We start from the raw sequence: 16,766 nt of genomic DNA, 5'->3' as shown, positions 1-16,766 counted from the left end.
CTGTATTAAAGACTGAGGACATTTAATTGAAGTTAGTGATTGATTAATTCTTCCTTCCAAAATTAAGAACCTTTCTACCACGTCAGTTTTGATTATAATTCATGCATCTCTTCATGCAACTTCTTAAACAGCAAAGAGAAAAAACATGAAAGGCCATTTGCTCACTATGATGTTTTCGATTTCAGCTGCTGTAAGGCAGAACATGGTTGGTTGTCAGACTTTTTACTTTAATCTCAATTCTCAAAGAAATGTGATGCAACATACAGACTACCAAATAAAAACTTTTGACAACCATCCAGGTTGTGGGGCTGCTTGTCCCAATATTATGTACATAGGAAAAAAAGGAGGCTTCAGAAAAAATTATATTTTTTTATAAGACCTTTCAATTTCAAATGTGCCATTTCAGGTTTTAGTCGAAACAACCTCTAAAACGCAATTAACTGACAGAATATATAATTGATATACTTTTAAATGACAATAAGGGTATAATTATAAACCCAATGTGTAAAAGCCTTAGAGGAGGAATACAGAAAAACTGAATAGTTACATTTTAATGTGAAAATGCACCGAAGCTCCTTCAACGTCAATGTCAAAGAATCAAACTGCTGACATGGACATGTAGCTGATCTCTCACCACTAGCTTGGAAATATCAGGACCAACATGTTTCAACAACGCCCTCTAGGGAGCTTTAGATTTAGCAAATATGACAACCTACCTTGTTCTTGCCTATTAAAAACATGAGATCAGAAAGGTGCCAGTGGACAGGCAAGCTAAAATCCTTTGTAGCTAAGAGATAGTAATCCTAAACCACAGTAACCCATTGCTCTTTCACCGATTAAAAACCTTTTATCCTGTTAGAACCACAAACATCTATGTTTTTTATTGGGATTTCATCTGATATAGCAACTCCAAGTACTGCATAAGTGTGATGTAGAAGTAAAAGGATATATTTTACAGATAAAAATCTGAAAAGTTTGGCGTGCATTTAGATTCAGCAGTGTTACACCGATACCCCTAAATAAATCCCAGTGCACCACCTGCAAACAGCAAACGTGGAAGAAGGTGAGGTCAAATAAGAAAGTAAAGCTTTTTACTAAATCGCAAAGCAAAGCTACAATAAAATGGCTAAGACCAAAACAGATTAATGTGCCTAGTCAAAGTCCAGGCATAAATCTGATTTAAAATGAGCGACAATACTTGACAATTATGCAATTAATTCATGTTGGTCTATCACATAAAATCCCAATAAAACACGTCGGTGTTTGACCTTTTTGACATTTTGTAATGCTGCAGCCACAAAGGGTATGATGCATTTACCAGGCACCGAACCTTTACCAGGTACTTTGCAAGTGCAAAGTTTTGGGGGGACTTGTCGGGATTTCTACAGCTTTAGTTACTCCACACTTCAAATGTAGATGGGAGTTAATTCACAATTAACATCTATTTGCATTGTGGCTGCATGTAAATATAAACAGCAAATGGACTGGCAGTAAAGCATGATGGTGGGAGTATGATAAAGAAAACATGACTACTAAGAGTAATCATGCAAATTATGAGGAAAACAAACACTAAAAGTATGATCTGGTAAATTCCAAACAGATTTCCTTTGAGTCATACTTGAAAAGGCATTTCAACTAAGAAAAACTCTTAAACAGAGGTTAGTTAGATTTTTAAACTTGATGTGTGAACAAACACAGCACAAATTACGGTAGAACTTGGAATGATTTAATAGAAGAATCATTAAAAAAATAGAGAACAAAAATACTCTTTGCTGTGAAAGATCATTTTTGCTTATGTAATTGTTACATGCCAAAAAAAATCTCCTTCTTAGGGTGAGTTAGTCAAATGTTTTCTCTGCAGCACAGTCCAAAACAAAATGTGTACGCCTTTTTGTAAATTGTTTACTATATTTTCAGTTTTTGTTTTTGCTAAATGATCAATAAAACCTCACATTAGTCACTAAATGTGGTAAAATATCACCTCAGGCAATTAAGAGTGAAGCAGTTTAAAAAAAAAAAAGAATTCATTTTCATGATTAATGAAACATTGATCTTTACAGAGAAAGACTGAGGAGGAAGATTTAACAGTGCAAAGTGAAAAGTGTAGAGCAGGTGCAAAGATGATCAACATTGTTGTGTGATTGCTCTGTGCTCCTACCTTTCTGATTCAGTGTGTAGAGCTAAAATTTGAGGAAATTCTTTGTGAACAGAGAATTTTTTTGTTTGATCAGGTTTGAGAGGGAGGAGTTTTTGGCTGGGATGAGATTTGGGCTGTTGCTCCGTAGTCTTGTTCCAACATCCGCTTCTCCGCCTAAAACAACAGCTGCCAATCACTTATTAAGCATTTACAAAAGCATGAGGCTCCAGTCTGGGATGAAGTTCATGAGAAACTGACCAAGATTGAAAGTATTATGGTTAAAGAAAAGGTCAAAATCAGTGCCTATTTGTCTAGCAGAAAGTGCAAAGGTGCATGTTTCCAAAGATCAAACTGTAGTTTGAGGTGACATCTAGGATGAAAGTGAGGAATTTGTGCACATGAAACCTTAGATTTCACTGTCAGCATTCAGCAGTAACTTCACCACAAAGCTTGGAGACCCATCCAGAATTAGAAAAACATGATGAGTGAACAGTTCAAGAACAGGGTGAATCACAAGAGCAGTGGTATCTAGATTGATTGCAGATGTAGACAAACATGCACTGCCAGGCCAAATAAAGAAAAACAATTCCCATCTGAATTTACCAAAGCAAGAGGCTCCTTTTTGAAGAGTGCTCCAGTAATTATTGAGTTTTCACCTTAATTTCACTCTGACCAACTTTTAATTCCTTATGGCCACCTTCACACTGGACTAAGATAACCAGTGTCACCAGGACTTCACAACCTTTTTAAATGTCTCTAGATACGGGCAAATTTGGAAAACCTTATTTTAGTGTGAAGGCAATCATGGCGCTAGTCTGCTATTAGTACTCTACAAACACTGTAGGTTGTTCCTAATGCTTTCCTGCATATCTTATCAGAACGCTAACAACAAGAGTTTCACATCACCACCAGAGCATCCTCTCACAAAAAGTAATATCCCTCTAAATATAGGAGGTTTCTGCACCTCCACCATCAGTTACAGCCAAGCTGGGAAGGGTCAAACACTAGCATGTTGTCTGCTGCTTTCTCCATTTTATTTTATACTATGATCCTTTTATCCTTTCTGACATTGACTGTACATAAAACCTATACATAAAATATGCTGATGTTATTGGTATCATTATATTATTATTATTATTACTATTCTCAACAGCACAAGAGGATTCAGGTAAAGGGGCTTTTCGCACAGAGTGCCTCGCATTGTATAATTGCATCATAAACTCTATGACTTCTAGTTCCCATTCTTCTTCCTCCACATATATGATGTGACTGATTCTCCTTGAAAGAGTGACATAGATTGTTTATAAATTGCCTGAACAATTAATAACTTCTTTTGATCTCCACAATCAGTCTATGTACAATTTGGAGGTGTGTGTGTGCTACTCCCCAACTGGGAGCCTTTTAAACAGGCGAACCCTTATCTCTATGTGAAAGAGGCCTCTTCAGGTCACTGAGTGTGGATTTTTGTACTTCTTTTTGTTGCATCGAGGTGGAAACACAAAGTTATGTTGCCGCCAAAAGTGGTCCAATAAATTATTTAGATAGATACCAGGTTGCAGCCTTGGCATGAGACCAGCATGGCCAGTTTTGCATCAAATTATCTGAAGACTAAGCCACCTGAGTTCGCAGGACCAACATCATTAATAAGATACCACTGCTGCAACTAGACTGAGGACTAAGATATGTATCCATATTAAACCACCATGATCCCTTCACAGATGTTTGTGCACAACAGAACAACTTGCAAACACTATCCATGAAAACTTGAGAAACACTCTGGTGACATGATTTAAATGACCATGCCCCTATGAATCTGAGGATTTATTGGGCTGAAATTGCAAATTTGTGGATCAGGAAACATTCTTAGTTTTTGAAGTTGACCTTTAAAGTAAGATCTTGGAAAACAAATGCATCTTTGGATGGGAATACCTTCGGCAACCTTTCACACTGTAAACACTTTGAAAATAATGACACCACCTTGTGTGCTGCCATCAGCCACAAAGATGGTCCATCAAAAAATATCACCGTTTCTTTGTTTTGGACGGGCAGTGTATGTTAGCTAAGACTTGTTTATCACACATCTGCTTGTAATTGTATTCTTTTCCAGGCCTCAATTCTGCTGATGACAATGATGTTGTGTTTAAGTACACCTGTGTGCAAAATACATATGACACAAAAATAAACATATGAACATCGTTGGGTATTTCCTGGAGCACCATGAGGTACAAATGTCACTCCGTGCCCTAAAAGCAAACATGTGACAAGGATGCACAAAATACTTCTGACTTGTCACACTAATGACAATTGTTATAAGAAAACACTTTTAACTCTGCTAAAGGCATATACAGTATATATATAATCTCTAATAAATAATTTAACACTCATGTTTTTTATGGTGACCTCTCTCATTATTAAGCCATTTCCCCTTAATATTCCCATTATCTATTTTCCTTGACTACCACGAGCAAACTACACAAGCACCACCCCCTTACCTTGCTTCAACACTTACCTCTTCTTTGGCCAGTCTGTTTGCATTTTGTCTCCGTAGATCAGACTTAATTAAGCCTGCAACAACAAAGAAACATGCAGAGCCAACACAAGATCATGAGACGCAATAAAATTCTCACATTATAGAAAAAAGCAAAAAATGTTACACTTTATAAAAACCTAAATGATGGTAGTGACAGCAACAATATGCAATTGTGGGTGGTGCATAAAAGATGAAACATTACAGTCTTAACTGGTGCCCCATAATATGTTGTAACAGGCTGTATATTTTAAAGACTGTGCAGAAACAGAGAAACAGTAAAAACCTACGCAGAGAAGCCATATCTTCTGCAGGCCATATAGGTCTTCTGCAGGTATAAAAAGCTTAACAGAAATGTTTATTTTCCAAGAAGAGAAAATGAATAACAATACATTGCACAAGGAAAACAAATCAACTGCAAGCTTTTTGTTTTTTACAAAGTCATTTTCCTTTAAAACGATTATATCAAAAACAAGTTATTGATATTCTGAATGCCGAGTAAATAAATGAGTCAGTCTCCTGACCTTTGAAAGCATGAAGTCTCATCACAGATTCATGTTTTTCTAGCGAGCACTAGGTTTATCGCCTCAGCGCATAATGCGTATTGTTAAAAGTTACACATTGCTCATAAAACTCTCGATTGGCCGTGCAAAAACACTTTAGTGGTTTTGTATTGACTGAGGCAGGTCAGTCACCTTTAATGACTGAAAACACACTGCTAATGTGTATATAGCTGCACAGCAGCTGCATAAATAATTATTAGACATTAAAAGTAGCTGATAAATTGTAATTTTTCAATGGCATTTATTTTACAAAAACAAAAAAAAATCTGCATATTTTTGCACGTTTTTCTGCATATGTTCATTTTTCTATAGATTTCCCTATTTTCTTTTCCAGCACTGGGCTTAGTTACCAAGCATACAATATCTGTTTAGCAGTGCTCCTGATATTTAAAAAAAATGTTTTGTTTGTGTAAAATGACTGACCTGTGTAGTATGAAAATAAATTATTCCTTTTATTCTCTAATCCTTGAGGATTAAACCGGTGTCTTTGCATATAAAATTTTACAGCAAAACAAAGCAGACATCATGCTATAAAATAATTTATTTGTTTGCTGAAATGTAACCTTTTACAGCCTCAAATTACACAGAAGCAAAGAGCAACATTCTTGGAATGTACCACCATCCACAGAGGTGTTAGTAAAACAGTAACAGAGGTTTGGAAAGGCAAAGATCAGTGTTGCACACCTTGTTATGAATGATTAGAAAACAATTACTGGAAATGACTCCAATCTTGTATTATATAGTTAGAAATGTCATACCTGTCATTATTGAGCCTACCAGCAGAAATACACAAAGGAAGATGTTTCCCGCCAACGTGTTAAACTTGTCAAAGATTTTCCCCTGGCAGATGGTGAATAGGATGCCAAACACCTATGTGTGCAGAACATCCTCAGTTAGGAATAAGGCAGGTGCTTGCATGCACTCACAAACACCCTCACAGTAACCACAAAACATGAAGATAGATCTACTTGGATCACTTAACCAAAAATGCATTAAAAGGTTTCTGCAAACTGCTACTCTTAAATGTATTTATTTCTCCTATTCCTGTCACTATTTTCTTATTATTGCATTATTGTAGGCTTGCAGGAGTCTCAGCTTTACCTGTGCTGAACAGTTCAGCAATCCCGAGGAAGTTCCCTCCGATTCCGGGTACGTCAGTTCAGCTGCAAATTCAAAACCCAGAGGCAGGTAGCCTGTCATGAAGAACCTGGAGCAACAAACATACACAGATAACAGAAAGTATTTTGTTGAGCTGCAGTCTGATTTATTAAACTGATAATATTAGTTTTATACAGTCTCAGTATTACATCTACAGGCTCATTGCATAGTTTTTCGAAACACTTTACATGTGGAGGAAAACTTTGTACCTACTGAATGAACTGTGATCTTTCTATTGCTTTATAGCAGTGGAAATGTTGCATCTAACAGCAATGTCCTCGCATCAGATACTTTTATAAAGCAACTGCAAGAAGTAGCTTTCCTTCCACAGAACTGACATTAAGTAAAGGTCATTCAGGCAGTTCTCTAATGCAAAATAAATTAAAACTAATCACTGTATGCTGTATTTACACAGATTTTTTTCTTTGCTGATGAATATGGTTTGATTATGAGAAATTATAGCAGCAGATGAAAAAATTGCATTTGTTTTTTCTTTTGTTTTACAAATTATATCAGTTCTTTTTTGTAGGCAGCAAATATTAAGAACAATATATGTTTGGTTTGGTATAATGTCTTTACACTTTAGATAGAATGTCCACATAATTATACAAAATAGTAAAAAAAATGTTTAAGTTGAATAGTTTGAAAGTTGTTTGAAATGTCCCATGTTGGACGGAATAATTTATAAAGGGAAATCTAGAGCACAGAACAACCAAAAATGAAAAGACACAAACTACCAGTACAACTCGATGACTTTCTAGCAACTAATACAAGAAGTCAAAGGGATTTCTTCAATATATTTTGTCAAAATTAATGAATGTATAAGATCCTGCAGTAGCTCTACTAAAATGTGAGTAAATTTCTTTGGGAGAAACAACACGGTCTTTTTTTAATTATTTCTCATGGCAGTTGTCATTTTCTTTTTTCTTATTTATGATTTGTTTATTGTATGATGTTATTATTTCTATATTTTAATATATTTTGTAATTCACTTGCAGTGGGTAATCTTTGAGATTATTGAAGTAAACTATATGGCTTTTTTTGCTTGTGTTTTGTTGTCAATATACACCTTCTGGCAGATTTAAAGTTATTTTTTTATTTCACCAACATGTTTCTTCTGATTGAAAGTAATATTGCTGTAACATTTTAGGGTGGTTCAGATCTGTTGAAGGAGCTAAATATTAGGGTGATGGCAATGAGACTTTCCAACCAAAGATAATTTCACCAAAAAAAACCAACAATGGATACATGGAAAAAGCTGCTATATGTCAGGTATGATTGCTGTTATGTCAATAGTTTTTTTCCACTGATTATCGAAAAGGATATAAATATTTTCTTGATATGCACCTTTTTAATGAAAAGGGAATGAAAACAATTCTTTTTTTGAACTGACCCTCCTTTTACGTTTTATTATCTTCTAACAAATCATTGTCTCATTTCTAACAAAACAACAGTTTTTGGTTAAATGAAAATAACTTCAAATGTAAATCTGAAAGGTGTATGAATAATTCTGGGCTTAACTCTCATACCCTACATCTGAAAAAATAAATACTTAGTTGTGAAGTGAAGGTTCAACACGAAGGTATCAGAGAAAATATCACATTTAAGACTGTCCTTTAAATGGAATAGATGCCTGAGCAGCCCTAGACTGAAGTAGGGCCATTTTATGCAGGTATTAATTTATGCAACTAGGCGTCTTAACAACCCATACACCAAATGTTTCAAGTCACTATTTTTACAATTTAAACAAGTTTAGTTAGAAATAAGAATACCCAAGTGATCCAGCAGTGATAAACACCACCCAGAGTTTTCCCTGCTTGAGTGTTGCAGCGTATACGATCATCCCCACAAGAGTCATGATGTACACCGCGAGAGTAGTTTGTCTGTAAAAAAAACAAAAAACACATAAAATGTGAGAAATTCAAAATGTCTGAATAAAGTTTTGAGCTTCACGTTTCTCAAAAATTAAATGACATTTTACAGAGCAAACATTTAATGCAGAGCAAACACTGACCAGCCAGAGGCCTTCTGCACCATAATGTGATGCCGTGGTTTTCTAATATCCAAGCTACGGTGAGTTGTATCACAGTAACTGAAAAGTGTAACTTTTTCACATGATTTATTGTTTTATATTTGACTGCTATAGTCAGCCCATACAGCAGGACTGACAGGGAGCTGGCGACTGTCTCACTGACTGCTAAAATCAACGTCAATGTTTCTTTGGTCCGGTAGGTTTTAGATATGTTTCAGGGCCTTACAGTTAGCCTTTACGGATGATTTCTGTACAAGAAAGGTGAGCTTTGCCCACTGTTGCAGCGCCAGGGTGCTTAAACCACATTGAAAAGTGGTGTTTGTTTGTCAAAAGCTAAAGCCAACAAATCCCTGCAGCAAGAGCTGAATTAATTGAATATGAAAAGCAAATCTGTTAAACTTTTCCCACTGTACTAAAAAGCAAAATCTTATTGTGCTGTAGCAGTTTTTTTTTTTTAATCAGGGGAAATAATCTTTCTGCATTACCCCATTTGCACTACACAACTCTTGTAAATAAAATAGCTGAGGATAATGAGCATCAGTACACAGCCTGAGAACCCATGAGGAAGATCAGAGGGGTCACTGTTGTAACAGCATGCTGCACCTGATTAAACAGCCCCACAGACCAAACAGCCAACAGATAAACACTAAAGAAGAAACAAAAAGGAAAGAGACAACAAGAGCAAAACAGCTTGTATATATGCTTAGGGGAAAAATGAAAACTCGGTCTCTGATTTTGGATTATGAACTTCTAAAATCTCAATCTTAGAAATTTGGCTGCATGTGACAGATAATTGTATCTCTCCTTATACACGATTTTTACTTTTTTCTGAGGATCTGCTTCCCTCACGTTCACTTACTTATATGTCTTAGTTCTGTCGAGCCAAACTCCACAGATGAGGGAACCGACCATCCCTGCAATGACAATGGTGAGCCCAATCCTTCCAGCATTCACCTCTTCGCCCTGTCATATCAAACAAACACGCAACACGGCAAGATGAAGTGAGCGCAAGGTCTTAACAGGCTGCAAAAAGACTGTTAATTAACGGAAATAAGTTGTCACTGGGGGAGGTGGAGGACCCAGGCGCAGGCTGGAGCTTTTATTGAGCATGATTTATTAAATAAAAATGAGAAACTTACAAGAAGCTCGAGGAAACAGGACAAGGAACACAGGCAGTAGAGAATGACACGAAAACTGTGAGAGTAACAGGAAAATACAACAGGAAGCAAATGCAACAGGTGAGCCTAAATCCTGAAGAATGGAGACATGACAGAATGCAGGTGTGAGTAATCAGGTGAGTATGAGAAACAGCTGAGACAAATGAAAGCTGAGGGAAAGAAGAGTAATGAGCAAATGAGAGCAGAGAAAGAGACACAAGGAAGCATATCTAACAGAGAAATAATGCAAACATGTACATCAACACTAAAGGAAAACAGGATAAAACACATAAAAGAACAAACTGAGAACAGTACCCAACAATAAATTGACCAAAATGAACATAGATAAAAATCAAAACATAACACCAGAGAATCGTGACATAAGCTGTACAGTGCCTTCCTTAGTCAAAGAACAACCAGGGATTTTATGCGACAGAAAAACACGAAATAGTGCATAATTGTGAAGTGGACGGAAAGGATACATGGCTTTTATGACAGTATTGACATTTGAGTAAAACATTTCCCTGTTTTTGTTTTTTCCACACAAATCATGATAAACAAAATGCTTAAAGCTGGCTTCCAATTCACGATGGTGGCAAATGTCCATTTTGCTTTTTGTCCACATCTGGGCAAAGTTAGATCAGTTAAAATCCTTACTTAGATTAAACACTGATCCATCAGCTTGTAATCAGTACCTTCCACTCACAAAAATACACCTTTCACCAAGTACAAGGAACATCAATACTTTCTGTGACATCCAAACCAAACCCCTTTCAACAACCTACTTTCCAGTTTAAAATTTAAAAGTAAAAGGATCTATATGTGAAAAAGGTTTTGAAATAGAGTTTTATACAGTAAACAAAGGTGTATTTATCTGTCAGTAATTTAAAAACCAAACTGATCAATAAGATGGACAAAACTCCAAGTCGTGATGTTGCAAACCAAAAATAGATGTCATCATCTAAATACAAATCAATGAAAAAAGCCCTTTATTTTACCAAGAAATTATGCTTTTTATCTATTAGATAACAACATGAGTTATCAATTCTGTACTTTTCTGAACTTTTTGGACACTTAGTTCTCACGTTTTTCCATACTTATCAACACTTGGAAAATGAACAGAACAAATATATAATAAAACTACTTGGAAACCCTGCTTATAAGAATGCAAGTGGTTGAACACATATGAAAGCTACACTGTCATATTATTCTTGGCAAAAAAATTAAAAACCATGTTTGATTTTATTTCCATTGTACAATTATGCACAGCTTTGTGTTGGTCTAGCATGTGGAATCCCAATTAAATAAATACCAAAAATGTGAGTTTTCAGTTTTGATGCATTTAGCAAACAGAACAAAATCTGATTTTTCAGTATTTGATAAGCTGACAAACTTGTCAGAGCCATTCAGGGGAAAATTGTTCATTTCCCATGATTGGACTGATTGATTAGTGCATATTAAAAAAAACAATGTCCGAGTCAGAGATATTTGCAAATTAATTTTCAACTTACAGGGTATTGATCGATGATCATGCGGTTAAGCAGAGTTCCGATAGCATAATAGCAACCCACGTTCAGACCTGTCAAGAGAAACAATTATATCAAATTCTTTAACCCATTTATCAAAAACTGTACTTTGGGTAGTCAGACATCTCAAAACACCTCCCCTCAGGTCTTGCAGCAACCTCCCTCATCCGCCACCAACCCCAGGTTAGGGGTAAACTGAGGAAGCTTCACCCCAGGAAAGCAGAAGACCCTGACAAGTTTTCCCCTAATTACTGAAGAAATGTGTGGCAGAATTTGGTGAACCACTCCAGCATATTTTCAACCTCACCCTGCAGCAGGGAAGAGTGCCCACAGTATGAAAGACATCATGCATAGTTCCAGATCCCAAAAAGAACCGGTCCAGTGAGATGAATGACTTCCGAGCGGTGGCACTCACTTCACATCTAATGAAGACTTTTGAGTGGCTCTTTCTCAGTCTCCTTAGATCCAAGGTACAATATGCCCAGGACTGTCTGCAGTTTGCATATCGAGCAGGTGTTGGCATGGTTGATGCTATCCTCTACCTGCTACATCGAGCCCATCCACACCTGGATAATGGAAAAGTCACAGTGAGGAACCTTTTTTTGGACTTCTCCAGTGCCTTCAACACCATCTAGCCCCCTTTACTTCAGGATAAGCGACATAGCGTGCAGATGGACCCCTGCCTGGTCACTTGAATCTCAAGTTACCTCAAGGATAGGCCTCAATATGCAAGTGTACCCTGTACACCTCGGACTTCTGTTACAACTTGGTGCTGTGTCACATTCTGTGTCACAGCATGTGACACAGAATGGAGCTGTGACACATTCAGAAGTTTGCAGATGACACAGCCATCTTAGGATGTATCAGGAATGACAGAGAGGATGAATATAGTAAACTGGTGAAGGACTTGGTGCCACAGGAACCATCGTCAGCTCAACACACACGAAGACCGAGGAACTGGTCATTGACTTTAAGAGGTCCAGACTAAAGTCACAATCAGTTCTGATTGAGGCAGTCAAAGTCAAGATTGTAGACTACTACAAATACCTCGGGCTGTGGCTGGAAAGCAAGCTGGACTGGACTTGTAGCACTGACCATCTGTACAGGAAGGGACAGGGCACGTTGTAAGTCCTGAGGAGGTTGCAGTCCTTTTAACATCTGCAGGAAACTCCTGTGGATGTTTTATCAGTTTGTGGTCACCAGTGCCCTTCTTCACACAGTGGCATGCACAATCTAACCAATAAATAATTTGTTCATTTAAATAAAAACATACTAAGAGATTACATAGACATAAAGATTTATCAATAATTCTTTAAATGTTGCAACAATTTATTAAATAAAAAATACATAAATGTAATTAACATTTTTATTAATTATGTTTAAATCATTATATTAATAATTTAGTATTTATTTAATTATTATACATTTCTGTGCTACACTCCATCATAAAATAACTGTCTCTAGCAATCTCCTCGACTTTGATGGTACCAATCAAAAAAACAGATAAAGTAAAATAAAAGTAAAAATAAAAGTTCTACAATAAATAAATAAAATAAATGTTATATAACTCCAAATTCATGAAATATTTCATCTCACTGTAAATATTTAAATTACATAAATACTTAAATACGTGACGGGTCAGACAAATAGCAGTTGAAGAAACCTTCATGAGGACCCACGTGAGCCACGTGACATCGCCCGGTACGGTGGAGCCGGGGTCCTACCCTGGAGCCAGGCCTGGGGTCGTGGCCAGGTTGCTCCTCGCAGGACCCGGCCCGGCCAAGCCCGAACGAGAGACGCGAGGCCATCCCCCAGTGGGCCCACCATCTGCAGGGGGAACAGTGAGGGACTGGTGCAAAGAGGATCTCGGTGGCCCGATGTCCAGATGCTTAGACTGGCACTAGGGACGTGGAATGTCACCTTGCTGGGGGGGAAGGAGCCTGAGATATTGACTAGAAATAGTAGGGCTCACCTCCACGCACAGCGTGGGCTCTGGAACCCATTTCCTCTAGAGAGGCTGAACTCTCTCGTACTCTGGAGGAGCCCGCGGGGAGAGGTGGCAAGCTGGGTAGGTTTGCTTGTTACCCTCCAGCTCAGCCGTCTTGTGTTGGGGATAACCCCAGTGGATGAGAGGGTCGCATCCCTGCGCCTTTGGGTTGGGGACAGGTCTCTGACTTGCGGTAGTGTGGAGCACCCTGCCTTCATGGCGTCATTGTCGGGGTGCTGCATAGTGCACCTCCCGGGGACTCCATTATTCTGCTGAATGGCCTCCCCGATCTGAATCTGAGTGGTGTTTCATTATTGGACTTCTGTGCTAGTCACGGATTGTCCATAATAAACACCATGTTCAAGCATAAGGTTGTTCATCAGTGCACTTGGCACCAGGACATCCTAGACAGGAGGTCGTTGATCGACTTTGTTGTCGTGTCTTTAGACCTTTAGCCGCTTGTTTTGGACTCTCGGGTGAAGAGAGGGACTGAGCTGTCCACTGATCACCACCTGGTGGTGAGTTGGTTCCGCTGGAAGAGGAGAAACCCGGACAGACTTGGCAGGCCCAAGCATATAGCGAGGGTATGCTAGGAACATCTGGCAGAGCCCTCAGCCAGGGATGTATTCAACTGCCACCTCCAGGAGAGCTTTAGATCAGATTCCAGGAGACGTTGGAGACAGAGTCCGAGTGGACAATGTTCTCCACATCTATTGTCGATGCTGCTGCCCGTAGCTGTGGCCGTAAGGTCTGGGGTGCCCGTCGCGGCGGCAATCCGCAAACCCAGTGGTGGACACTGGCAGTAAGGGATGCTGTCAAGCTGAAGAAGGAGTCCTATCGGCTGTGGTTGGCTTGTCAGACTCCTGAGGCAGCTGACGGGTACCGTGAGGCCAAGCATGCTGTGGTCCAGGCTGTGGCAGAGGCAAAAACTCGGAGCCTGGGAGGAGTTCAGTGAGGCCATTGAGATGGACTACTGGTTGGCCTCAAAGCTATTCTGGCAAACCATCCGGCGCCTCAGGAGGGGGAAGCCGTGCTTCGCCAGCACTGTTTACAGTGGGGGTGGGAAGCTGCTGACCTCGACTGGGGACATTATCGGGCAGTGGAAGGAGTACTTCGAGGATCTCCTCAATCCTGCTGTCACACATTTCCTGGTGGAAGCAGATGGGGACTCGGGGTTAGACTCTTTCATCACCAGGCTGAAGTCATCGAGGTGGTTGAAAACTCCACAGTGGCAAGGCTTCGGGGTTGGATGAGATCTGCCCTGAGTTCCTCAAATCTCTGGATGTTGTGGGGCTGTCATAGTTGACACGATTCTTCAACATTGCGTGACAGTTGCGGACAGTGCCTCTGGACTGGCAGACTGGGGTGGTGGTCCACCTTCATAAGAAGGGTTACTGGAGGGTGTGTTCCAACTACAGGGGGATCACACTCCTCAGCCTCCCTGGTAAGGCCTATGCCACTGTATTAGAGAGGAGAGTCCGGCCGATATTCAAACCTCGGCTTCAGGAGGAGCAGTGTGGTTTCATTCCCAGCCGTGGAAAACTGGACCAGCTCTACACCCTCTGCAGGGTATTCGAGGGTTCATGGGAGTTTGCCCAACCGGTCAACATGTGTTTTGTGGACCTGGAGAAAGCTCCTCTGTGGTGCCCTGTGGGGGGTGCTCCAGGAGTACGGAGTCGCGGGCCCTTTATTAGGGGCCATCCGGTCTCTGTACAAGCGGAGCAGGAGTTTGATCCGCATTGCCGGCACTAAGTCGGACCTGTTCCCGGTGCATGTTGGACTCCAGCAGGGCTGCCCTTTGTCACCAGTCCTGTTCATAACGTTAATGGACAGGATTTCTAGGCGCAGCCAAGGGTCTGGTTTGGGGACCAGTGGATTTCGTCTCTTCTTTTTGCGGATAACATGGTCCTGCTGCTCCCCTCTAGCCAAGACCTACAGCATGCTCTGTGGTGGTTCGCAGCCGAGTGTGAAGCAGCTGGAATGAAGATCAGCTCCTCCAAGGCCAAGGCCATGATTCTCGACCAGAAAAGGGTGGCTTGTCCTCCTTAGGTTGGAGGGGAGTTCCTGCCTCAAGTGGAGGAGTTTAAGTATCTCGGGGTCTTGTTCACGAATGAGAGAAGAATGGAGCGGGAAATCAACAGACGGATCATTGCGGCTGCCGCAGTAATGGGGGGGGGGGGGGGGGGGGGGGGGTGGAGGGGGCTTGTGCCAGTCCGTTGTGGTGAAAAGAGCTGAGCCAAAAAGCGAAACTCTCGATTTACCGGTCGGTCTACGTTCCTACCATCACCTATGCCCATGAACTTTGGGTCATGACCGAAAGAACAAGATCCCGGATACAAGCGGCTGAAATGAGCTTCCTCCATAGGGTGGCAGGGCACTCCCTTAGAGTGAGGACCTCGGCCATCCAGGAGGAGCTCAGAGTAGAGCTGCTGCTCCTCCACATCGAGAGGAGCCAGTTTAGGTGGCATCTATACCGGATGTTCCAGGCACATCCCACCGGGAGGAGGCCTAGGGGTCGGCCCAGGACACGCTGGAGGGACTATGTTTCTTGGCTGGCCTGGGAACGCCTTTGGCTCCCCATGGAGGAGCTGGAGGAGGTTTCTAGGGAGAGGGACGTCTGGGCGTCTCTGCTGAGTCTGCTGCCCCTGCGACCCGGTCCCGGATGAAGCAAAAGACGATGAGTACGAGTAATACTTAAATAATTGTTTATGCTTTTAAAAATATAATAAATAGAAAAGTTAATACATTTTTTTTCATATTTAATTTCTAGTCATTATTTGTATTAAATAAATTATTTAAACATGTTTATAATTATTGATAAATAAATAAATGTACTAATGTTAAGTATGCATTTCCAGTTTTTTCCTGTATTTATGTAAAAACTATTTAATGCATTGAATTGTTGCCCTCGAATACTAAACTATTTACTGTATTTTTGAAGAACAATTTATAGTAATAAAAATAAGGATTTGTGGATATTTCAGACTGAATGAGTTTCTTGAATCCAACCTAACACTAAGGAACATCAACATGAGCTCAGTATATTGACAGAGACAGGTAAAGGTGGCTGAGTCCAGTGAACTTTGACCCAAAGCTTCATTTGTATAAAGACAAAAGGACAGAGACTGACAACCAATGACAGCTGATGCTCTAAACTCTTATCCAGTTAGTGTGTCATATGACATTAAATGGAGAAGGTCAAACCACCAAAAAACATTATTTTGACTGTTTATAGTTGTTACACAGAAGTGGAAGAACCCAAGTGATTTTATAATTATTCACTCAATGTGTAAGTAACTGATTTCTTCTTGGAACTCCAGGAATTAAAATATGGACTTATCATTTGATCTTTCAGTCACACTGATGCAACCTAGTAGTTAAACATTGGCAGATGAGCAAACTTTCCACCAATTCAGGGAGAGTTCACTATGATCTCAGTAGGTATTCAAAAAAACATAATAGTTGCGTGTATGCATACATGCACGGCTAAGTGATAAGATGTACCTTGTTAGACGATAAAGAAAGTGTCTTGGGGCTTTCCTGTAAATCCTTTACTGTATTGATGTCAATGCTAATCCAACAAGGATATAAACATAGTTTGATGTTTCTAAAATTCTAAAATCAATAACCAATTATAAATATTAAATCCACTATATCACAGAATTTATTACTAGCCCTA

General features: G+C 39.6%; 1 protein-coding gene across 3 annotated transcripts in view; it reads right to left on the bottom strand.

The window, feature by feature from the left end:
• flvcr2b (FLVCR heme transporter 2b) overlaps positions 1 to 16,766 on the bottom strand; it is a 38,575-nt gene that overhangs the window by 3,099 nt on the left and 18,710 nt on the right. For 2 of the 3 annotated variants that reach the window (XM_047387651.1, XM_047387649.1), the window contains exons 4-10: positions 11,086 to 11,153; positions 9,277 to 9,380; positions 8,158 to 8,268; positions 6,329 to 6,434; positions 5,986 to 6,097; positions 4,647 to 4,702; positions 2,159 to 2,311 (exon numbers count right to left, since the gene is read on the bottom strand). In XM_047387651.1, the coding sequence (XP_047243607.1) occupies positions 2,228 to 2,311; positions 4,647 to 4,702; positions 5,986 to 6,097; positions 6,329 to 6,434; positions 8,158 to 8,268; positions 9,277 to 9,380; positions 11,086 to 11,153 (641 nt within the window). In that variant the 3' untranslated portion in view covers positions 2,159 to 2,227. The remainder of the gene's footprint in view (positions 1 to 2,158; positions 2,312 to 4,646; positions 4,703 to 5,985; positions 6,098 to 6,328; positions 6,435 to 8,157; positions 8,269 to 9,276; positions 9,381 to 11,085; positions 11,154 to 16,766) is intronic. The other variant, XM_047387650.1, reaches the window with a different exon arrangement.

This window comes from Girardinichthys multiradiatus, chromosome 15, assembly GCF_021462225.1.
Source record: "Girardinichthys multiradiatus isolate DD_20200921_A chromosome 15, DD_fGirMul_XY1, whole genome shotgun sequence".
Classification (NCBI taxonomy): Eukaryota; Metazoa; Chordata; class Actinopteri; order Cyprinodontiformes; family Goodeidae; genus Girardinichthys; species Girardinichthys multiradiatus.
This window is presented reverse-complemented; position numbering and strand designations above follow the sequence as displayed.